The sequence below is a fragment of the Callospermophilus lateralis genome, chromosome 14 (assembly GCF_048772815.1).
Source record: "Callospermophilus lateralis isolate mCalLat2 chromosome 14, mCalLat2.hap1, whole genome shotgun sequence".
Taxonomy (NCBI): domain Eukaryota; kingdom Metazoa; phylum Chordata; class Mammalia; order Rodentia; family Sciuridae; genus Callospermophilus; species Callospermophilus lateralis.
This window is the reverse complement of record NC_135318.1, coordinates 22,328,441-22,353,934: the sequence shown is the minus strand read 5'-3', so window position 1 is coordinate 22,353,934 and position 25,494 is coordinate 22,328,441. Positions and strand designations below refer to the sequence as shown.

The 25,494-nt window shown below is 44.0% G+C and overlaps 1 protein-coding gene across 1 annotated transcript in view; it reads left to right on the top strand.

The window, feature by feature from the left end:
- Window positions 1-25,494, top strand: part of Alk (ALK receptor tyrosine kinase) — a 642,117-nt gene that overhangs the window by 323,187 nt on the left and 293,436 nt on the right. Inside the window, exon 4 of the mRNA XM_076832815.2 lies at window positions 12,711-12,912. Coding sequence (XP_076688930.1) covers window positions 12,711-12,912 — 202 coding nt within the window. The remainder of the gene's footprint in view (window positions 1-12,710; window positions 12,913-25,494) is intronic.

The following is a 25,494-nucleotide window of genomic DNA, read 5'->3' as shown; positions in this document are numbered from 1 at the left end:
ACCTACAAGAGCAAAAAACAGTAAAGGTACTAATCTAATTGTCTATTGTCTAAGCTCAATAAATAGTTTAAATGTGATATCACTTATTAGAATATTACATGAATATTTATAAATATAGTTGCAAATCCTACACAAAAGCATAGAAAATGCTTATGACATAATGTAAGTTGAAATAGCAAGAGAAAAAAATGTGTTTAGTAGAGTTATAAATGTTAAAACAATCCTATGCGTATGGAAGAACATAAAACAAAACAGAAAGTTTGAATAGTGGATTTTAGATTGCTTAATCCTCTTACCATTTTTTTTTCTAAATTGTATTTAATGAATATAGACAATGTTTACAACTAAAGGAAAATAATTTTCTGGGACAGTATGATTTATTTCTGTATTTGAAGGCTTTTAGTTAAATTTAATTTCACATTGTAAGTAGATCTTTAAATAAGTACCCGTAATAATGAATCCCAAATTTCAGTTTTTTGGATGAGAACTTTCCAGATACAAAGTCACCTTCTTGAGCCTTTACTATACCCTCAAAGACTGGAGTTTGGGCATTTCTGTCATATAATGCTGGGACCAGCAGCAAGATCAGGGAGCTCTTATTCCCCAAAGGCAATGAATCTTACAGGGCTCTAGAGATACAGTTACATGCTGCTTCCAGGATCCAGCTGTCTGGGGAGGACCAAAATCCAGGGAAAGGCTCTTATTTGTTTAGTCATCTACATAGACCTCCAGGCTCTGGGCCCCTCAGTCTGCACCACCTTGAGCTAACAGACAAGTTAATTGATCTCTGAGCCTCTGTTTTTTCATCTAAAAATGGGCACAGTAATCAAATACATACCTTGTAATGTTGTTGCAAAATCAAATGCAGTAAGACTTACAAAATGTTAGCATAGTGTTCAGACATGGCAGGCACTTGAGAAAGGTTAGCAGGTGAGGGAGGCCTGGGGACATGTAGTTGTTGTAGTTTAGTTGGAAAAGACATGGACTTAGAATTAAGTGACCTGGATTGTAATAGTGGTTGAAATTCTTGCTTATCCAGTGGCCTAGGGCAAGATATTTAATCCATACAGCAGTACAGTCCAACAGAAATGGAATTTGAACAAAAAAATATTTAAAATTTTCTAGAAACCACATTGCAAAAAGCAAAAATAGGTGGATTTAATTTTAATAATAGTTTGTTATTTAATCTAAAATATCTAATATTATCATTTTGACAGATAAAATAAACAGATGGACTTAATTTTAATGATAGTTTGTGGTTTAACCTAAAAACACAAGTAATACTATCATTTTGACCCATAATCAATATCAAATTTACTAACAAAATGTGGCATATTCTTTTTTTCTAGCCTAACTCTTTGAAATCCAGTGTGCATTCTACTGACAGCACAATTCTATTTGGAAACTACGTTTTCAACCAAAATACTTAATCTGTATTTCATAAAGTTTATATTTGAAAAATTAGACTCACATACCCAAGCTGCTCCAAATATATTTTTCTAATAATTGAACCAAATATTCATTTTTTTTAAGTTAGTGAAAATTAAAGAAAGAATTCAGTTCCTCAGTCTCCTCAGCCACCTTCCAGGTACTCAGTGGTCTCACAGCTGTCCCTGAGGACAGCATCTGTTTCACTGGTTTGATATAAAACGGTTTGTGTGAGAGTTTTATAAATCATAAAATGCCATCCAAAGAGATCACTTCTCCTCCCAAAGTCACCCTGCTAATGAGAGGGGGCTCGGGGACTAGCACTGGGGCAGGGTAATTCACTGCAATTTCCACACATGGTGATTTGAAATTTGAGCAATACTCATCTTGAGACCGGCTTTCAATTTTTTAGAAAATGTAATGCCCAAGAAGAAATACATTTTGTATAACACAGGACATGAACCTCGGTGAGTGTGAGTGAGAGTGTGTACATACAGATCAGCAGCCCTATTTCACAAAGGAGAGTCACAATAAAGATACCTTTAAATTTCACCCGTTTCTTCCTCCTGCTCATCTCCTCTTCCTCTTCTTCCTCTCTCCTCCTCCTTATTTGATGCTGGTCATGACCCAATAAATTGATTTCATGGTCCACTAATGGGTTACAAGCTACAATTTGAAAAACACTGGCTTAAGACCCCAAACATCCAGGCATTTAAAAAAAAAATTGATTTGTTCTGTGTTGTAAATAATAGCCCTTCTGTAGTTACCAGTCAGTTCAAAGGGGAAAAACACCCTCCCCTGGTATAAATAAGAAGTTTGACACTATTTTAGATAAGATCCAGGAAATAAATGAATTTCTCCCCTTTCTTGTCCCATATCATTTCTTTATCCAGCAAATGTTTATTGAACGAACACTGTCCCTGGTATTGTCCTAGGCATTTGTCAGCCAGCCTAAGACAGACAAGATCCCAACACTGGGCATCAGTTACCAACAACACAGGCTCCCCATAGGGTACCTTACCCGGATTAGGATCTCAAGCATTTGGTTTTTTGTAGCTAGAACATCAGAGACAGGCAATTCGGCACACTATCAGTGAATGGACTCTTAGTACTTCCCTATTCCATATGCTCATGCTCATCACTTCATGGTCACAAGATAGCTGCCACACCTCCAGGCATTATATCTAGGGTCTAGGCATGAAGAAGCAGAAAGAAGCAGAAAGGGAAAGTTTCCCCAAGACTCTCCAGCACATAGGGTCACCAATTAAAACAAGATGCCTAGTTAAATGTGAGTTTCAGATAAACAACAAATGATTATCATTAGTAGCAGTAGTAGTAGTATAAGCATGTCCCGTGCACTACTTGAGACATATTTGTTCTAAAAAGATTGCTCATTAGGCTAGGCACAGTGGCGTACGCCTGTAATCCCAACAGCTCAGGAGGCTGAAGCAGGAGAACTGTACGTTCAAAGCCAGCCTCAGCAACTTAGCAAGGTCCTAAGTAACAATGTGAAACCCTGTCTCTAAATAAAACATAAAAAAGGGCAGGGGATGTGGCTCAGTGGTTAAGTGCTGCTGGGTTCAATCCCTGGCACCAAAAAATAAAAAAATTCAAAAAAAATCATTATTTATCTGAAATTTACATTGTACAAGGTATTTTCTTTAGCTGAACCTGGCAACAGGATGAGTACAATTTTGTTTATATTTCGCTGCCCAGAACTGTGTCACAGGCAACTCCTACCTGCAGGAAAGGCTGGTTACATCAGGTCATTTTTTTTCAAACTCCCAGTCTCAATAAAAGAGAAGAGTAAGAAATAAGGAAGTCGATCCAGGAGCCAAGCCAGTCACACTGTGGAATCTGCTGTGGTCAGTTTCCTGCCGGCCTTTCTTGTAGACCAAGTGAGCCATTTGGATTTTAGTCTGTGGTCCGTGGGAAGCCACTGAGGAGTTTAAAACAAGGCGTGGCAACTCAGATTTGTTTAACACATGGCTGTAGCTGCTGTGCCCAGATGATGTGGGGGTTGGGTAAACTAGAAACGGAAGACCAGTCAGAAGCAGCCCAGGTCTTTCTAGAACCTTTGAGAACTCAGCCTTGCTGCCTTCCATGCAGAGTCCTTGCCTTCTGGCTCCTGCATTTCTTCTTCTGAGCAGCACAGAGGAATGGGGGCGGCTCTCAGTAACCTGTCCAGCTCTCAGAGTGGCAGGCAAGCGACACGGCACACAGTGGTGCATCCTCAGCCTCCCTGCTTCTGGGCTACATGGCTTGCTTATTACTGTTTGTCCACGGTTCATGCTCCTTCTGTAGTGGGGTGTCTGAGAGCCATGGTACGCGGGACACCAGAATTTATCATTATGAGTCCAGCATCCTTTGAGACTCCTGCCAGCAAATGGGTAAAAAAAAAAAAAAAAAAAAAAAAAAATGCTTTCTAAAATTTTTAATTTAGCAAGAATCGGTGAAATGCCCCAAAATTGAACAAGTAACATGGAAGATTTTTATACTGTGACAATGTAGGACTTAGAGAAAGAGTTGGAGAATCTGATTCCAGAGCTAAAAACCCAGGCAGGGAAGGGAAAATTCCATCTTGGGCTTCTTTCTCTCCAAAATGGATTTTGTCCTTCAGAAGCGACTCTGTCCCCTGACTCCCTCCCTGTCCACCCTACTCCTCCTGCAGCAGGTACTGTTCTCTCTCCTTCCTCCCGTTTCTCATTGAATTAAATCAATTGTTTCTTTTTCATTTTATTCCCTTTTCTCTCTCTCGTCAGATCAAGTGCTTTTCTATTTTCCTCGAGGATTACCAAAATGAGTTCTTAGGGAGAAAAAGGTTCCTCAGCACTTTAGCTTCTGTTTCCTCCTGTTTATTTGGTTTGCTTTTTATTATCTTTTTCTGCTGACATCCCAGGACACATATTCAGAATGTAGAGATCATTGGCTTTCCCCCGTCTTCCTAAATGTAAATCTGTCGCTTTAAGAACACCACCTATGTGTCTCCCCTTTTTCTTTTTTAATAGGGTCACAGATTGAAATGAAGAGTTATAAAAACATATCCCACATACATGTCCACAGGATCCCATCCACACATGTGCATGTATGTATCTACATATGTGCACACACAAAACGCACTGCTACACATGCAAGCATAAATATCTCTGATCATTTCTAGGGTACTTTTGCTTCAGTTATCTTGGGCCTGAGAGGTTATTTTGCATTTTGAGTTTATAGAATTCCACTAAATGTGCAAATATATCAATATTTCTAGACTACAACTGAATTCATTGTGTTAAGATTAATAACACTATCAGGAAAACTCAACTCCTTCTCCCTCTCCCCTTCCTTAATGAACACACTGTTTTTTCTAATCATTTGATCTCAAAAACTGATAGTATTTCTCTTCCAAATGCTTCCAAATTAAGGTGCAGAAAAGCAATACATTTGTGCCCTGGTAGTAGAGGGTAGCAGAGCTGATTTCACATTGAGACAGAGTAAGACACCAAACCTGCCCAAAGGTCTGGTCCTAGCACAGTTCAGCCACTTGCTGTGGAAGTAAATCTCTTTACACTGCTGGGCTGTTTCCCCACCTGCAGGTGAAAGATGGGGCTGAATGATTTGCAAAAGCCCCTGCATCTTTGGCATTCTGTATTTCTGTTACCTCATTATTAAGGCAAAGCATGCCTACTTTGTCTTCTAAATTTCAGAATTCTGCTTTAAAAACTTTGCATGAGTCAAGACTACATAGAGTAATAGAATTCAAATTTGAAAAATAAACAATAAGGGGACTCCTCAGTGGTTCCATTGGCTTTGGCCAATTTATAAGACCACATGAACAGAAAAGACCCTCAAATACTGCCCAGCTATCATGGGGCTACCCTAAGCCTCTGAGAGTGAATTAGAACGGAGGATGGATCCTCCCTCTGAATATCGCCTGTCCGAGCCTTCATCTGTGACCTCTGAGCACAGTCAGGTCAAAGAGCTGCTCAGCCGCTGGGCCTGAGCCTCAGAGCTTTGGAAGTGCCGAGAAAGGAAAAAGATGTCTGGTGTCAGCAGAGCCCAAAGGGCATTTGACCAAGGACATCGCTGTAGATTCCTATCACACACTGGCAGATACCCAGTATTCTCCCCCACAGGGATTCTGAAAACCTTGCTCCAAATCCCAGATCCACCACTGACATGCAATGTGACCTTGAGCAAGTCCTGAGACCCTTTGCTGTTTGGTTTTCTCCCCAGTGCAACAAGCAATTAAGTTATGTGATCGCCATGTTTATTTTTATCTGTGACATTCCCCAAGTCAGATATGAAATGTAGTAGCAGTGTTTTTAAGTCTCCCCAGAGAGAGCAGAGCAATAATTCAAAAGAACTTTTCCAAAAGCATGATTGTGACACAGAAGCTTGGATCCTGATGAGAGGAAAGCATGAAAATCAGAGAAGACGAGTTGGCTTCGATAGAGATACATGCTGCAGATTTCCATATAGATGTATTATTTTCCTCTATTTTGCCTTCTTTTCCCTCTACTTTCCATAAATGGTTTATGGGACAAAAATAGTCTGGAGGAGTGTTTTTAAAGTATTTTCCATGGTACACAACACATAATGGCAAAAGGGTTCCATGCACACAGGAGTTTGGGCAATACCTCACTCGTTGTTCCTCTCCTGAAGAGTCACAGCTCTTATTGGCATAAAAAGCCTCTTTACTTCTGGTGACCCCAGAAATCTTCACACTGGTTTGATCACAGAGCTTTCTCACAATTTCAATTAACACATGTTGGCTGTTGTTCCATGGAAGGTTCTCTGGGTCCTGTGCCAGGACTTCTGCTGCTGGCATGGCCATGTTCACTGTCTTGTGTCTCCAGTGTGTATTGGTTGTGAGGTCAGTGCACATCACGTAGCATTTCCATCCATCTTCCAACCCATTAAACCTCCGCCGTGCCTCAGTTCCCACCTAACATGAACAGTATCATGATCACCTGAATGAGTAATACCTTGTAATAATGATTTAATCATTTATTGCACCGTGGACAATTAGCCAATGATGCCAGGATTGTGTTTTATTGATTGAGATGGAAATCCATCCATCCATGAATGTGTTTATTCGTGTTCTCACTCAAAGAATGTGATTAAGAGGCAGAAAGGTGGATCGAGCATACATTTGTCTCCTCTCCTGGAGAGCCTACTGAAGGTCCATTAAAGAAGTCAACAGAGGAATAAATTCTGAATAACAAACGGAACAGGAGAGGAGGCGGGAATTATTTCTCATGCACAAAGGGAGACAGAAGTCATCCATGGAGGAAATAAAGTGGACATAGCCCAGAATGTGCAAAGGGGGTTAGAGCAGGGGGGAGCCCACCTGCTGAGGGCTTACCTGGAAAGAAGTGTGAGCATGAAGAAGAAGAATGAAAGTTTCTCTGGTTAACTGTGATGGCCTCTACCCACTTTTTGATCCTTTTTTTTTTTTTTTTTTTTTCCAGAGCAGAAGGGAGCACAATGCTTAACCATAGGGGATTTTTTTTTTTTTTAAAGTGGAGTGAGAATCAGATCAACCGATGGGAGTGTTCATGCCCAGACTGACATCCTTCATGTCTCTGTGATCAGGCACCTGCAAAAATGGCCCACCCCTAAACACTTGCCATTAGGCAAATACTGACATAAAGAACAAGAAGCATCTATTACATATAGTTCCTAATAGGCTTCCTAGCCTCTCCTGTTTAAACCTCAGGGGCTGAGCAAAGATTGCTCCCCATACAGCCAACCCAGCAGCATGAGAAAGAGAGATGCAGAAAACAAAGAGAAATCACATAACAAAAGTTAACTCAAAAGATAAAATGCTTCAGAAAGATTCCAGATGGAGAATATGGGGAATTAAATTATCAGAGAAATAAAAAAAATTGCCCAGAGATTTAAAGAGTCCATCAAGAGTTTATCAAATGCCACCAGACTTAGATTCATTGAATGAAATTTCAGAACTTTGAATAAAGAATTCTCCAAATGTCCAAAGAGAAAAAAACCAGATCAACTACAAAGAAATTACAAATAAAACCAGTATCAGACTTCTCCTTGATCTCACTGTTACTAGGAAACATTGAAGTGAGGCCTTTATAGTGCTGTGGCAAAATTTTTAAACTAGAAACCAAAGCCAGTGTGATGGTGGGGAAAAAAATATATTTCAGATATTCAAAGATTCACACAAAAAAAATTCACTCTGAGGATGTCTCCTGAGGATGGTAGACTAATATAAGAGCCCAAGTGAAAAGAAATTTCAGAATAGTAGCTGTATTAAAGACCCACAAAGCAACTGGTATGAATTAAAAGAGGACATCAGCGTCTTCAAGGAGACGGGATGGTTTTTCAAGGAACACATACAGTGTCAGTGACATGATGAGAACAGATATAAAATAAATGAAAGAAAGAAAGGAATTAGACATGCCCACTGTGTATGTGGGGAAACCTACCCAAATAAGTCCTAATGCAAACATAAGGCAAATTAAAATGCACCGCAATTTTAACACACAACAATGTAATACTGAGAGAGAAGGAGGGAGAGACTTCATCTGATCCTGGTGACTCTGGAAGCATTCTCCTTGGAGTGGGGTTTAGTTTGGGGACCTATAGAGAAAACTGTAAATATAACTCTTATTCACCGCAGTGAAAAAAATATATAGTCATCAGTATAAAAGGGCTGTTTATTGATTTTCAATGTTCAGCATCAACCTGCAAACAGAACACAAAAGCCTTTCTCATTCTTACACAACCTTGACAAGGTAAATAAAAAGTGCAGCAGGCTCGGGTGGTTGCATATGGCAGGAGAGAAGTACAAGAAAGGGCAGGAAGGACAACAACCCCGACTCACAGCCAGGACCTGGGTCAGGACTTGGAACAAGCCATGAATGTCCTAGGTAAGGTTAAATAGGAAAATGATAAAAAGAGGGAACGGTGATTTTAAAACCTAGGAAATCTTAAAAATCGAAATTAGAAGGGGGTAGTGTCATTTTCCTTTTTGCATCATCGACGTAAATTGTCTCTGGTTCTTGTTCCCCCAAAGAACAAGAATTGTTCATATTTAGAATTGTTAAGGTAGTCACTGAAAGAAATTAGAAATTACTTCAAAATATTCCTTCCAGTACTTGGGACTTGGTTGGGAAGAGAGGAGTTTGGAGACAGTTCTTTAAAAATGATTATTATGAGCTATTCTTCTTTATTTGATTCGTTGTCATGTGTGTATATTATTTCGATTTTGAAGATCCTTGAACATTGGCCACATGACAAGCATTGTGTTAATACCAGACAGTCAAAGGTGACACCCGCCTTGCAGCAGAAACAGCTACAGAAACAAAAAAATGACCAGGACAAGGAAACCTTACTAGGTTGGGTTCGCGTAAACTGGGAGAAAGCAAGACAGAGCAGGGAACGGCGGCAGTTTGCTTCTCAGCAGGAAAGTTCATGGTATGTTTGGCCAATAGATTGAAACTGTTGGTATAGAACCCTCAGAGAGATGAATTAAAAGAAGTGTTTAGGGCTTAGAGGCTTGGAGACTTGCCTTGGTTCCTTCACATTGATAACATTGTGGTCAGGCAGATAGAATTACTGACAGTTTGGAACTGCAAGAATCCTTAGAGAGACTCTATCCAATCTTGCATTTTATAAACAAAGGAAACTTGATAGTGGCGGAGCAAGGGCTAAATATCAGTCCTTCTGCTTCTGAGTTTGATGCTCAATCAAAAGAGTTCTAGACTAAGACATTCCTCCAACAGGACATTGGTATTAATCACATGTCTACCACGGGCCAGGCACTGTGCTAGCTTCTTGGTACATGTTCCTTAAGTTAACTCATAGCAGTCATGGAAGGTAGCCCTATAAGGTAGACTATCCTACATTAAATTTGATCAAACTAAGATTTAGAAAGCTTAAATCATTTGTCTAAGTCCTATATGACTGCAGAAAGACAGAGCCTGAATCTGAAAGACACTGTCTAACCTCTAGGTTCGTGGCCCTTGGCTGTAGGCTGGTGGTATATACCCTGCTGGTTGAGATGAGAGCAGTATGTCCTTGTATTGTGACCAGAGGTAGAAATAATAGCCATCTCATGCTTAATCATTGAACATATCAATGCAATCCAGTAACACAGGGAAATACCCATCCCAGCACCGAGCAAGCAAGTCTCTCTGATCTGCCTCTCCACTCCCCCATGACCATCCTGGGTGAAGGTCTGGGTGCTGTTAGGCAATCCTTCTTAATTAGAAGGGACCCCAGGAGTCTTTGCACAGCCCCAAGCTATTCCGAGCAAAATAAACAGGAAACGGAAAAGAGGGAGAGGAGAGATAAATCCTCACTGACTCTAAAAGATTTATACTGACAATATCCCAAGGAGCTTATGAAATGTATTTTTTTCCTTTTTTTTCTTTTGGTGGAGGAAAACTGCTGATGAAAAGATAGCTCTCAACTATAGAGTTTCATTGAGAGTGAAAATACTTTAAGCTCAGTCTTTTATTGATAGTCCAGTTGCACAAAATAAAATTCATATAAACATCATCTCCCATATTAGAACTGGAAAAATAATCCATCTTCCAGTCAGCTTTGAAAGAGTCCCATTATTGAGGTACTGCATTACTGAATTATAGAGACAGAATTTACATGCTTCCCACACCTGGGAATGAGGAGCATGAACACAGGAGGAGCTTCAAGCCTCAACACGCCAGCACCTTCAGCCTGATTGTTGAGGTCCTTTTGTGTGCTATGTGCACATCCATGCATGCTTGTCTTCTTCCTGAGATAAAAGGAGGAACCCCCGTCATGTAGTCCACATTCTCTCCTTCAGCTACTCAAATAACTGCTGATTTTAACCCGAATTTCTACCAACTTGAAAATATTAGGGCCAAGTCTCAGTCTAGGGTATATCTGTTGCTCTTCTATATGTAAATGACCACCCAGGGCTTGGGACAGGACATCCTAACTTCATACCATACCCACAAAGAGTCCCGAGCAAGACTGTGCTACCAGAGATTCTCCAGGACCCTCACCTGCTCTGGACAGAGCAGAAAGGGAAACCCCAGTCATTGCCAGAAGCCATCGTCCAGCATGGCACGTTTCCTTAAACAGAAACACACCAAACATCTGAGATTTGCCTTCAGTCACACCTTTGTCCTCCTGTGGACTGATGGTAGAGGACGAAGTTGGGTAGATTATCTCTCCTCTTCTCCCCTGCTTCAGATCAGTCCTCTCTGTGATGTCACCCTCCTGCTCAGAATTTGGGGCTCCCTATTATCCACAAAATAAAATGGAAATCTTCATGCGGGAATGACATGTTCTCTGTTCTGTTCCCACCACCTACCACCCCAGCCTTTCTCACTTCCCACTCTTCTCTCCACGTGTCCCCCTCTGCCGCAGAGCATTCTTTACCTTTATGTCTGTACTCCTCCTCTTCCCCTCCACTTGTGCATGCTGGTTCTGCCAATTTCTTTGTTTTCCTTCCCCTCTGAGATCTTGCTTGAAGGTCTTTTCTTGCTGAGTCTTAGCACCTGGACCTAGGGTTTCCTTCCTGGCCCCTTCCAAGGTGTGTTAGCCGCCTTTGTGTGATGACTTTATAACCTCTACTTCTGAGTATAGTTCTTGCAGCCATCTCTTGACCCCTACCAGACCTAGAGTCCCTTGAAGTCCAGAACTGTGACTGCTTCATATCTGTTTTCCCACAGCAGAGCCTGTGCCTGAATGTTTGCTCAAAATAGGCATCCAATAAAAGGATTGTGAGAGCATAAAGAATAAGGGAGAGAGTGAGTATGAATTCGGTCCAGGGTCCATCTGCTCTTGTTTCTCCCTAACTGCTCCTCTGAGTTTCTGAGTTTCACACCCTGGACCCAAGATATCATGGTCATATTTTAGGGGAAAGGACACAGTGTAACAATGAGGAAGACACCGGGGAAAGAACACTGCTCAGAATTCCAGAGACCTGGCATCTGGTCTTGACTTTTACAATAAGACTTCAGACAAATCATTGCCATGTTTTGAGTCTCCAGTCTGCCTCTCTAGAAATGCAAAGGGTTGTGTTCTATGATCTTTGCACTTCTGAGTCTGTGTCTTTAATCTCTTTCTTTCCTCTGTGCCCATGACAAGACCACCACCCCCCAACACCCCCAACACACACAATGCACACACTGTAAATTAGGGAGAGAATAAAGCTTATTTACTGAGAGCATTTTTCAAATGCCCCTAAGCTATGTTGAAACTTCTCAACAGGTATAGAGAACCGACCCCAGCCCCTGGGTCCCAGAAACAGTCCTGTGCTCATCTTACCTTGATCCTAACCGGAAATCACTTAGACCTACTCTGACACAATACCTTCTTCTTGGAAGATGCCATGCTTCTGGCACAAATCCCTCTTTTGTCTGCATCATTCTTTGCCACAGGCTGTGAGGTCATTTGCCCAAGTGGTGAATTGGGTTGTCTATAGAAGGAAACCTCTGAATTGCATGGGACAGTGGTTTAAGAAGGCTGAGCGCTCATTAGCTGTTTTCCACTGGAGAAGGTGGGGATTACATGGAATAGAGTTCCACTGCAGCAGAAGCAGAATCTACTGGTCCAAACCTTCCCCGTAGAAGTGGAGCAAGTAAAATTAACGCTTCAGAAGGAATGTCTGGAACAAGTGCAGGGCGCTCTGCTGTTCTGCTGATGGTAATCTCTACAAATATAGGTTTTGTGGAGGTCATTTGGCCTGTGCCACTGGAATCACGGTTGGCTTGTCCCACAGGAAAACTTGGCTATAGGCACAGCACTGGGTGGATTTGTAGGGAAACCAGTTACAAATCCACATGACTCATAGACACAGAACTGAAAGGGATCTTAAGAGATTATTGAGTTCGGCCAACATTTTTCACCCCATCTTATAAACAAGGAAATTGAAACCTGAGAAAGTAAATGCATTGCCCTAGATCATTCAGCCAGTAAGGGAAGGAGCAAGAGTTTCTTGAAAGACATGTTTTGTTCCTGTTTCACAGATGAAAAACTTGAGGACATAGAGCTAGTAAGTAGCAGAGCTGAGGTTAGACCCTCCACCTGACTAGTTTTAAAGCCTACTGAGGAAATTGCTCTCCTACTACATCAGGTCATAATAGTTGCAAAGAAAAAGAAAAGAAAAGAAATCAGCAAAGAAAGGAGAGAGCTCAGTGTGTTCAAAGAAGGTGAGAAAGATCTCTAGCATCTCTGACGTTGGATACTTTTGATCTCTGAGTCCTCCCACAGAGCTGCTGTTGGTTTTTCTGCTTGGAAACATCTGCAGATTCACTTTCCCTGTCTCTTTCCAGGCTCCTTCCTCCTCCTCAACACCTCAGCAGACTCCAAGCACACCATCCTGAGCCCCTGGATGAGGAGCAGCAGTGAGCACTGCACGCTGGCTGTCTCGGTGCATAGGCGCCTGCAGCCATCTGGGAGGTATGTCGCCCAGCTGCTGCCCCACAATGAGGCTGGAAGAGAGATTCTCCTGGTACCCACTCCTGGGAAGCATGGGTAAGTCCTTCCACTGTCCCAAACTGATTTTATAAAAGGCAATTTGGTTTTGGGCTGCAAATTTCCAGACTCAGTGACATTTACTTAAAACTCACAATTGTCCTTTAATAGGTAGGTCCAGATTGAACCATTACTGCTAATATTCCCTGGGTAACGTCTTAGGCATTGATCTGTGGGTCCCCCTGACCGCCCTGGCTAGTGGTCCTTCCAGAGGCCAGAGGACCAGCTGTCAGAGTGGGCATTTAATGTGTAGATGTTAAAGATATTCATTTCCCAAAGCCCAGATGGAGCCAAGAAGAAAATGGCTAAAGAGAATGTTAAATGGCTGAAATTAAAATAATTTAATATGCTAGAAACTGGGTTTTACCAGCAGAACTTGGACAGGAAGGGAAAAGAAAGACTACTGTGGCCACCCAAGAGATCCTTCAGAGGTGTAGGAAAATTAGTTAGGGATAGCACACCAGGACCGATTCAGTAGAGATTTGAACAGAGCTTTGTACAAGAACCTCTGAGGCACACACAACCCTAAAGTTATATCCAATGCCTATGACAGCAAAATCCTCTGGTCTCTCTGGAGGTCTTACTTTCTTTCTTTTTTTTTTAGAGAGAGAATTTTAATATTTTTTTTTAGTTTTCGGCGGACACAACATCTTTGTATGTGGTGCTGAGGATCGAACCCGGGCCGCACGCAGGCCAGGCGAGCACACTACCGCTTGAGCCACATCCCCAGCCCTGGAGGTCTTACTTTCTCAGAGATCCATCAGGCCTCTACAAGAAGTGACATGGAAAATCAAACTCCATTCATTTCATAATTATAAATACCATCTAAGTCTCCAGCTTCCAGGGGCCCTAAATTTGATAACTGTGTAATCAAATGGTAAAGGATCCTTCTTTGTGACATGTCTATAGGAGGAAGAGCCCAGATTTGTAGTTCTACTTAGACTTGGCTTCATTCATTAAAAGAATATCTTTTCAGAGGGGTCCCAGCTGATTAATGACTTTTACCCATCCTCCATTCTCCTGGTGTGCAGGGGGAGGGGAGTCCAGCCTATTGCTTCTCCAATAAGGCCACGTGATCTTCTTGGGAGTTTCTTGGCAGTCTGCTCCCCACTTCCCACCACTGACCTGTCTATTCAGTTGTGCTTGGAAGAACTACAAGGGACTGAAATCCCAGCAGGAAGGACATCTTGGTGTCAGGAAGGATGTTCTCCCCATACCTAAATTCACATCCTTCCTCTCACCTTTGAAATATCTCTTTGCCCGGGGATAAGTGCCTCTTGCTCTATAAACTTGCAATCAGAAGTGCCAGGTATCTGGGCTCCCCACTGTTTTGGATGCGCTGTCCTCTGGTGCTTCCCAGCACATCCTACCTTTCCAGTGAGAAACCCATAGGCAGAGCCTGCACTGGCCTCTGCTGTGGTCCCATCCTAAAGGTATTTGCCCAGCTTCATGAGCTGTGTATTGACTTCTGCACTCACGGTTCCCTCGCCACCCAGCCAAGCAGAGACAGGAAGCACTGGCTGTTCCAGGCTGCTGTTCCAGGCTGCTGAGCCTACAGACAGTCCTTTGTGGTGTTGTGTGGGTGAGACAGGGAATTACTGATGTCACAGGGTGAGCGGAGTTATAGGCCACCCTGAAAGGCAGTGAGGATGTCCAGGAGTATGAGAGGAGCTGTGCCAGGGCATTTCAGCACCTTCTGAATGGCAGTGCCATTCTGTGCAGCAGTCAGGGAGACAGTAGCTCCTTCTTGGGTATAACCAGCCATAGGACTTGCAAAGGGTTTTCTCCTCTTTATCTTCCTGCTATTTGATTGTCACACCTGGGGGAGATGATAACTATTAAGTAGACCCCTGATAACTATTAGGTAGACCCCCATTTAACATATGAGAAAACTGAGAAATAGAGAATGCCGTGTTCCAAACTGGATTCTGGGTCTCTTCTCTCTTCATTTGTGCTATTTTCAGACAAATTAAAGCCTCTCAGCAGGATGAGCCCAGGGGCATGTGGCACTAGTGCCTTTGGGTACTACCTTCCCTCCACAGGTGGTGAGAACTAGGAGACTCCTCCACCGTGGTATAAGCAGGCCATGAACTTCTCATTGAGGCTGCCATGGCCACCAGCCTCAGAGTCCACCTGGCTGGCCAGTGCATCCTCTTACTGAGGTGACTTTTCCATCATCACAGGGGCTGGCCTGCTCTCTGGAGGGTGCAGGTGATGCAGGAGAGAGGGAGCAGGATTACACTGGGGTGAATCCAGGGACCCAGGGCTTTACCTGGGGCTGCCAATACTTCTACAGGCGCTTTGTCATAGGCCCAGGCTCTCGAATCTCAAGTTCAGAGATGCTCTCCCCTAACTCTGGCAGACCCACCTTGGAGTTTAGTGAGCAGGAATGATTCCAAATTCAAATTAAAGATCAATGTGGTGAGGGTGGAAGGTGGCTGCTGCAGGGATAATCAATAGCCTGCTCACTGCATCGAGGATCTCTGCTCCCTGGGCATCTTGGCAAGCGGCAAGACACAAGGCACTTACCCAGCAAATCAAAGAGCTCTGGGTATTTGTATAAAGTTAGACCAGGCTTATTTTAGCCTCATGTTGTTGACATTTGGGGCAGAACAATTCCTTTATTGGGGGCTGTCCTGTGCAGATTTGCCTAACATTCCAGGTTTCCATCCAACTGGATGCCAACAGCACCTCCCCCAGGTGTGACAAGCAAAAATACCTCCAGGCATTGTCAGATGTCCCCTGAGGGGCAAAATCATCCCGTGGAGAACCACTGAGTTAGATGGAACATTTTAGAGCTGGGAAGAACAATGGAATTTATCTGGCTCATTCTTCTCAGTTTATAAGTGTAGGGACTAAAGACCAGGAGGCGAAGGGACTTGCTTGTCGTTTACAGAGGTGAGGCAAAGAACCTCACCCCACCACTGGCACCAAGGCCCAATTTGGGGGCCAACAGAGGTGAGGCAAAGAACCTCACCCCCCCAACTGGTGCATAGACCTATCCACAAGTATGGCTATATGCTGGACCGGTAGTCAGTGACGGGTATGATCCAATTGCAGTGGTATCAACCTAAGAGTCCCATTATAATTCTCGTTTTGTGGTAGCTGAGTGCCTGGAGTCTTACATTTGTGTTTATGTGCCAATCACTGTAGTAGGTGCTGGATTACAAAGACACATAAGGCCCAGGCCCTACCCTTGAGTAATAATAACCATTGCTGATATTTATTTAGCACTTCCTAGATGCATTGCTGCTTGCTGCTGTGCACATTAGATGCTTTTTCTTATTTAAGAGTCAAATCACAATGAACTAGATTATTATTACTCATTTTTACAGATGGGGAAGCTCAGTGAGTCCAAATAACCTACCCAGGGTCACAAGTTAGACAGGCTGGAGGGGTTCAGGACCAGCCAGCCAAACTTCAGACTAATTTTACACATTGCTATAAGAGCCAAATTAGGCCATTGTAGTATAGCAGAAAAAAAAATCATAGCTGAAAATATGAATAGAAAGTCCTAAATCTAAATCCTAACTCACTGTTCAGTTGTCAGTTCAATAAATAATCATTTATTGAGGACTTTCTATTTGCTAGGACAATAGAGGTGCCAGGTATACACAAGGTCAACCCCTCTATCAAGATCGTTCTGTGGCTTTAGGCAAACCCCATTCCTTCTAAAGCCTCAATTTCCCTGACTGTGAAGTGAGAATACCGATGCTGGCCCTGCCCCCATACTATTATGGGATCAATGTAATAAATGAATAATTTTGCACAGTCCGAGTGTAATGCAGACATACAAGGAGCTGTTATTGAAGATTCTAATCGGCTTTGCTCTGCTTAGACTTTGTGATCATGAGGGACTGAGATTTCTCTGCTTTCTGTTGATGGGTCACGGCCAGCATCCAGCATCCAGTGGTTTCCCTCAGTCAAAACTCACTCCCTTTAATGTCAGCGATGATGTCAGCAGCACGATGCTCAGAGCAGCAAGGGGGACACAGTGATATCCTGGTGATGTTGACTGTGATGATTCCAAGTGGTGCTGGCTTCCTCTCATAACAGGAAATGGTGGTTTGGGGACCCGTCGTTAGAAAGCAGCACTCAGTGTTTGTGGTTGGAAGGGAGGAAGTTGTAATAGGAAAGCCATCAGGGGAGATCCTGACTCAGAGGAGTGGGCTGAGGAATGCCAAGTCAGACGCAACCAAGTCCCTAGAAACTCCTGAGTCGTGAGCTTGCTGGGGCAACTCTGGGAGCAGCAGCAGGGAAAGGCAGGCCGGGGGACACAGCAGCTGCTCCCTTCCAAGTGGCCTGGAAAGCAGCACAGGGTACAGGGTCTAATGATTCACAGAGTATGAGCAACTGTGTCTGCCAAGGCGGGATGGCTTCAGCAGGCTGCTCCCAGGGGACAGGCAGACTGAGCCGAGTGCTCACTCTGAGCACTGTTCATCAGCCTCACCGAGTGCTGAGCCTGCTCATGGGCCCCACCAGAAGGACTGCAGAAGCAAGGAAACAGAAAGCAGGGCTGTCAGTCATCCCAGTCCTGGCTGGCCAGACCGTCAAACAGGCATAGGACATCATAGCTAGAAATGAGTGGCCACAAAGTCCCCATGAATTGAATGAATGTGATAATACCTATTTAATATGGTGAGATGTAAGATGGCAGAAGGAAAATGGCTCACATTTTGCCCGACGAGCAGGTGCTTAATAAATGCTACATCCTTTTCAGTTCATATATTCTTTTCACAACTGTGGACTGAGTGCCTTCCATGGAATAGGTGCCAAAAGATGACACAGCTGAAACATGGTCACAGCTTTCAAAGAGCATCCAGTCCATTAGGGAAGACACAGCAAAATAGCAATAGCACATGCTTATGCTGATGTTTTTAAATGGAGGCCCAGAAATATTAAGATGTTGAGCTAAGATCAGCAGCAGGCACCACGAGCATGGGTAGCCTAGCTCTGGCCTCTGCCCAGTGAGTGGCCACTGCACCAAGCTGCCATCCTCATATGCTTTAGAAACATCAATCCAGCAGTGATTGGCTGTGTGACATCGGTGCCCTTCTGAGTGCAAGCTTGAGGGTTGGTGTTTGCGGTCATCTAAGCACGTGGCTTTCTCCTACAGCTGGGGGTATCTGGGGACTTTATTATGTATGACCAGAACCACACAGTGTGTGGTGGGAAGAACTGGGTCCTGAGGGGACAGAAGTTGCCAACCACTCAAATTACTAATATTCAAACAAGATGCTTTATATCTAAAGGATTTGGTGGCACTTGTGCTGCAGCCATCTGTCCCAAGTGAATAAAAACCTGGGTCTGGGCTGGGAACCCACATAGCTGTCAACCCTTATTTAAACCAGTCAGTTCTGACCCAAGATGGGGCTTTATAACCAGCAACAATGCTAATGGGAGGCGTGCCAGCATAATGTCATCCAAACAGAGATCGATCTGTGGGCGGCAGGAGGTGCGGTTTCAGTGTTGACTTCACAGCTGATTCACAGCAGGCTGTGAGCAACCAGACCCCTTCCCAGTGTCTGGCTTCTCAAGTGGCAAATGCAACCATGCTCTGCTTCCTTCCTCCACCCCTGCAATGCCAGCTACCCCTTCTCCAGATGCCACCTAGGACGGAGGCAGCAGGACATTTTTCTCTCCACCTCTCTGAGTCTGACTGCCCTTCTACCCTAAGGATAAATAGGGTGGTTTCGGCAAGCTGAGTGAGGGGTGGTCTCAAGGTAGGGCTCCTGGAGACATACCAGAGGCATTTGCTTCTGAAAAGATACCTGACTGCTTTTCCCCAGCTGTGCTGGATTTCACTTGAGACCTCCCAGGGCAACATGGCAAGTCTGGCCTGCGCGGGGAACTCCGAGTTCAGCATTCCGCCAAAGTTCTCCTCGAATCCTGCCTGCATGATGAACGGGCTCAGGAATTTTTTTTAAAAAGGTGATCATTTATTGAAATTGATGCCCTCGAGTGGCAGTGTCACAATGATTTAATTTCAGGCCCAGCTTTTTCTTACTTTCAAAGTCATTCATAGTGTCAGCTTCTCTCTTTTTCCCCTTGGTCTGAATAACACACTAATAAATATACAATAAGGGCTTTAATGTCTAGGTGATTTACACTAAAAAGAGAAAGCCATTCAAAGGCTTTAAAGATAATTTTTAAAAGCCTTAAAACTCACACCCGGGCTTGTCAGGGCCATATTTCCCGGATACCCTGTTATAGGAACAGTTGTGTGACTGAGTTCTCGGAGCTCAGGTGCTGATGAGACTCAGGTGCTAAGTGCTCCTGGAGCTTGGGGCATCTCTGAATGTCTGTGAGCCTCAGCTTTCTTATCTGTGAAAATGGTAATAATTGTATGACCTCATTGGGTCATTGTGATGATTACATTGGAAAACATGCAGATCAGGTGATAGCATGTCCCCCACATCCCTGGCTGTCCCTTGGGGTTGTGTAGATAGGCATAAAGAGAGCCGAGATTAGGAATAACACATGCTCCTCACTCTTGAAGTGACCACTTGTGTTCTCTAAGAGGGATCCCAAAGTACCAGTCCCACTGCCTGCTCCCAGTTTTGCCATATTCCCCACCATGGTGAGTGGTCATATTGAAATAACTTCTGAAGTGCTAGTCCTCTTTGGGGGAACTTGATCTTCTGCCATTAACACGGTAGGTCTCAAGCTTTAGTGGTACAAATCAGTCACTGATTTTATAAAATTCTATGGCTAATCCCATTCTGAGCCCTTCTGATTTTATTCGTCTTGGCATAGACATGAGCATATGCGTTTTTAGAAAGCTCTGAGTGAATTGTGGCATGCAGCAAAAGTTAAGAATCATGGCTAACATCTCCGGTGCATTGGTTGGTCATGTAAGCTGGTGACTTTCTATTACCCTTTACTAAGCTCTGAGTAGGAAAGTGGAAAGGAAACCTTGGAAATGTGAGCTAAAGCGATGAGCAGGGTGGACAGTCATTTTTCTGCCACTTATAGTTGGACAGGCTAGTAACAAGGCTGTTTGACCCTGACCTCATCCTGGGGTAGCTGGGGTGTATGTAAGCCCATGAATGTGACTGGTCTTCACTGGTGCGTATATTCACAATACTTCTGTTATTCTGAGTCCAAAAGGACTATGGCTTTCGAAGCCACAAGAGATTGAGAAGAATGCAGCATAGACTAGAGAGAAGCCAGAAAGTCTGCATCCTACCCACCGATCCCCTTTGTACTTCAGAATGTCTGCTGTTGACTCTCCTTTAGATCCAGGTAGACAGCAGAGCCTCAGTCCTCCTGTCCATCCTGAGTGTCTAATGCAATGTCAGGGTACCAGCTGGGTCACATCCACTAACCCATTTCGTCTTCCCTCAAATCTGAGTCCCACACATCTTTCTTCTCATTTTACAGACGAGTTAACTGAATCTCAGAGAGGTTTCGTGTTCTGTCCATAGTCGTGGGCAGCACAGGGGAACACAGATTCTTCTTGGTTCCATATTCTCTCCCCATGGCATTTCCCCAAGAGGGCTTTACAGGTAAACCCTGGCGCTATGCTGGGCTCTGGGGAAACCGAGAGCTGTTCTCATTCATCATGAAAAGCTCTTTTCAAGGACACTCATCTGACATTTGGCCATCAAATCCTGGGCCACAAACCTTGAGGGTAGAGACCTTGGCTTGTGTATATTAAATATATATACATATATATTTTAATTTCTCACAGCATCTAGTACAGGGCCTTGCACATAGTAGGTATCCACATTAGGTAGAAGGATCTGTTTAAAATAGTTCTTGGATGCAAACTTCTAAAATCCAAACTGTGGGTCTAAAAATTAAAGCCCAGTCTGAGATCTCAGAAGAGTCTCCAGTCAATGGAAAGATGGAAAGCACGTTCTCCCTGCCCTCTACCCACACCCAGGGAGAGATGCGACCCTCCCTGGGGCTCAGGAAACAGCTGTCAAAGTGCACCTCAACTGTGAAGGTTGCCACTAAGTACAAAGGACAATTCGTCTCCTGGCAGGTAGAACTTTTACTCACGATTGCTTTCATTGATGGGCGTCAGAAAATAAATAAATAAAATAAATGAAAAGACCATCAGCTTCTGCCAGTTTTGACCTTCGAGATTTGACAGCAGAAGCCTTGTCGTGGGGCTCTTTTGAGATGGTTGCTTTTGTTTCCTCCTTGGCCCTGGATATTTTTAATGAGTGGAACACCAGGAATAGGAGAGAATTGTGAAATACCTGTCACCCCTTGGCTTGTTAGAATAACATTCTGGCAAATCCCATAATGATAAATATACGTTGTATACAAAGAGAGGTCAAAATGGACAGAAACAATCACGTCTCACCTCACAAGTGTTCACTGAGGTTCGCGATTTCCCAGTGGGGGAAGGAGATGCTAAAATAGAAGGATTTAGATGATAGCCCCTGGTGTCAAGAAATTCACTCATTTGTTTATGCATTCCACCAACAAATATTCAGGAGCCTTCCTCAGTCCTAGGCACTGCTGGGACTCTAGTGGCCCCTCCTGTTTCTAAGCTCACAGGGAGGTCTGGAATTGGACAATGACAGACAATCATGATGCTGTGGGGAGAGGCAGTAATGGTTGTTGTGCATGAGTGTCATGGGGGTGCTGGTGGCCTTTGGACAAGGTGGCCCAGAGAGGAGAACTTGAACCGGTTCCAAAGGGAGAAGAGAGTTGGTCAGGTGACCGTGAGAACAAGGTATCCTGTGCAGACAGCTCGCCTGTGCCAAGGCTGGGCAGCGTGAGAAAGCAGGCCATGAGCCGTGGCTGTGGGATCCTTTGAGTTTGTTACTTGGAAACTACCTGTCTCCCACTTATCCCCTCATGTGCATGTGCTGGCTTGTGTAGCGACAAAACTCAACCTCTGCCACTCAGACCTCACATCCCCACCACCTCGGCTTGGAGCCAATGTCCTGGTGCAGAAGCTCAGAAGATCTCCACTGGTCTGGATGCTGCACTTTCTCCTTCTCTCTGCTGGTACCTTCCTCCACAGCGAAGGCTCCTTCTGTGTAGAAGTCATGCATGCAACATTATTTTACCATAGCACAGGTGGAGTTCCAAACACAAGCTGCCATACTTGTTGGTTATGGTTGGCCCAGATTCCAGAAGTCTCCTGATGGCCCTTCCCTCCCCACTGTACATAAAGGGGAGTTGATGTGATTATTCCTCATGGATTACCCTTCCCTCCCTTTTCTCCCAGAGACCCTTTTGTGTTCTTCAGCACCCAGAGCAATGTTTCTGCCCCCGAGAAGTTCTGTAGGGTTCCTCAAGTAGCACTGGGTACCGGTGCAACCACATGGCCTTGTGAGAGTCACCATTGGTTACTGGTCTCTCCCTCCTGATAATCTCTAGGGACCCCGGGTACTCTCCTATTGGCTCCTAAGTGCTTACACATAAAGGAAGGGAAAGAATGAGGGTGCTTGCTGTGGAGATCCGGGACTTGGAGTCTAAGGAAGCACTCAGTTCATCAACCTTCTCAACTTGCATGGAGACCAGGAGGAGCAATAATAATTCCAGGAGGAGGAATAATAACAATAACAATAACCACAATAATAATCATATAATTACATGGTGCTCACTCTCTGGTGCCAGGCATTGTTCTAAGTGGTTGCCATGCCTACTCCCATTCAGCAAGGAAGGTGCTCTCATTATTTTTTCTCAAAGTGAGGAAGCTGAGGCTCAGTGAGGTTAATTAATCTGCCTAGAGTCAAAAACAGCTAGTAAGGAAAAGACTGAACTTGAACCCAGGCAGTCTGGTGCCACAATTCATGCTCCTAGTCACTACCCCATGGGCCTCCCTATCACCAAGTGATGATTAAGGATAAATTATTATTAACCATTATTTATTATTAATTAATATCCAGCTGCATATTTTTCTGTGGTGCAAACATAATCTCTCCAATTCAAATTAAAGGGTAAAATTCTAAGACCTGTTCATAGAAGAAATCCATTCTAGAGAGCAGGCAGTCCTGAGAACCAGGTCAAGCAGGCCTTATGCCCAGTACTACTGAGGTCCAAAGAGTCCACCTACAGAGCCAGATCTCAGCTGTCCTGTTTCCTGAAGCTCCACCCAAGACCCATGCCCATGACCTTCAGAGGCCAAGTCTGAGGGCTGGGGTTATAGCTCAGTTGATAGAGTGCTTTCCTTGCATGCATAAAGCCCTGGGTTCAACCCCCAGCATCACAAAAAATAAAATAAAATGATATAAAAACAGAAGCCAAATCTGTTTGTGGTGAGGAGACAGAACCAGGAGATAGAATTACAGCTCTTTAAGTTGCATAGAAATATCCAGACAGCCGGTGCTGATGGCTCAGGTGTGGAGACACACCATGGCCTGCACAGTAGCCCAGCTCCACTTGCCATTCACTCCTGGCCTCAAGGTAAACATCCGTGTTCCTGATTCCTTAGTCTGCTTCTAAGTTTCCCTCTGCCCCCTCTGTTTTGTTTATAGTACCATATGCACATGCCTAGCTAGACTCCTTGCTTTCACAGAAATGCATTTTTTTCATGGTTCAGAGCCTTAGTTAAGAGCTGTAGCAACTGTGGGATTTCAACTTTAAAAGACTACACACAGATTTGGTGCAATGTCTATTCCTGAGAAAATCTAACATCACTAAGCGCAGTGAATGAGTGCTCCCACTGCTTTCAAATTACCGACAATTTCCCCTCTGCCAATGGGTAAGTCTTGTGATGTAAGGAAGGGGAAGGCATTTGGGGGTGACCTCAGTGTGGTACCTGAGATCAGGCTGGGCCTGGGGCATAAAAGCTGCTGCCATTCATTTCCAGGGGCCTGGGATAATTCCTGAGACCATCAGCCCAAGGGCACAGGTTTCTGAGGATCCAGGTCAACCGCACCCCTCACTGCAGCCAAAATGCCTGGTACATAAGGGGAGTCCAGGGAAAAAGAGTAGGGCTGTGCTGCCTTCTCCTGGGCTCCTATTCGTGACTCAAAGTTTCAGTTTCAAGAGAAGGAGTGGGAGAAGGAAGCCACAGCCAGGTTGTTATTCTGTGCCACATGCTAATTCTGTGAAACATCCCCTTGAAGCCCTTGAGAATAACCTTAGTGACTTTTCCTGGACTTTAGAAAGTCCCTAGATGGAGCAAAATAAAACCTCAGTGAGACAGCTGGCAGGTGAGTGTTGCAGGCTGTTCATCTTCTGCCTCAAACCATTTGGCAGACCCCTCCCTGTCCAGCCAGGGTCAAATCGGAGCTCCTTGCAAGCCTGGCACATGAAGCTCTGATCTGGCCACCCCTCGCTGGAGCATGGCTCAGCCCATCTCTGTGCACTCAGCGTGTGTGTATTAAACCCTCACAGATTCCCCACGTGAAGCAAACTATCTCAAGCCCTCCTTCTTCCCCCACCTTCCTGATACCAAGGACAGCCCTTCTGCTTCAAGAAGACATGTGCCTCTCCTGCAGCCATTCCCAAGACCTCATACCCTTCCACTTGGTTACAGGATCCTATGCATGAACATGCTGTGCCTGTCTTATATCCAGTGCTCACAGCACTGGACCACACTTCTTCCTTACAAGGCTCTTGCACCAATTAGGCTCCCCCAAGAACAGGATGGGCGTTATTTATCATTGTATCTCCAGTGCCTCATGCAGCACTTGGCTCACAGTATGTGTTCAGAAAATGCCTTTTAAATGAACATATTCCTAAATTATTTGGACCAGAAACTCTGAAAACTAGAGACCTGGTTTTAAAAAAAATACATCAAGAAAGTTCTTAGCCAAAATTTCATCTCTAGGCTCCATAACATCTCCCTTCCTTTTGTATCAGATTTAATGACGGTCCTCAGCCTGGATCACCTTCATCTGTAGCCCTAACCATCCCACACAGACAAGCAAACGCTGGTCTATGTGAGCCTTGGCAATGAGATTGTTCTGATACTCTCGATTGCTCTTTCTGTACTTCTTTTATTTCCTCCAATTTTCTGGGTTATTTCCTATATATTTCCTATTCTTCCACTCAAGAATTCTACTTGGTATTTTTTCCCCAATTCCTCTTTTTCCTTAAAGGCTTACTAGTCTTTACACTACCGCTTAACCACACTGACTGCTGTTGAGTGTTTTATATTTTCAGACAAGCTAGGGTGAATTCCAATTGCATTCTCTCTAACAGCTCCTTAAATATTTCCTCTGTTATTTTTCTCTCCCAGGACTAAAATTCCTCCCTGGCTGCATGAAATTCTAATCAGTATTCTATTGGATGTTTGCCTGCAGACCTTGGGCTGACCCCCACTGTCTGGAATTTTCTAGCCTTCTCCCCAGTACTATGGTCACCTTCTCTGGGAGTCCCTTGGTGTCCACTGGGTCATCCTCTCAATAGACCTAGACTACCTACGTTTCTACAAATCCTTGCTCGTCTACCAACTCCCTTGATGAACCCTCTGCCACCTTTTCTAACATGAGGATGGTCTCTAGGGTTTGGACAGCTGGTGGTCACAAGTTCATTGTATATGAAACATGAGCCAGGAAATTTAGAGATTGGCAAAGCCAGAGCTCAGTTGGAAATAAAACCCTTGTACCATATGTCTGTAGCCCTTGGGTCCTTGACTTTCTTTTGTAGCTGCTTCTCCAATTT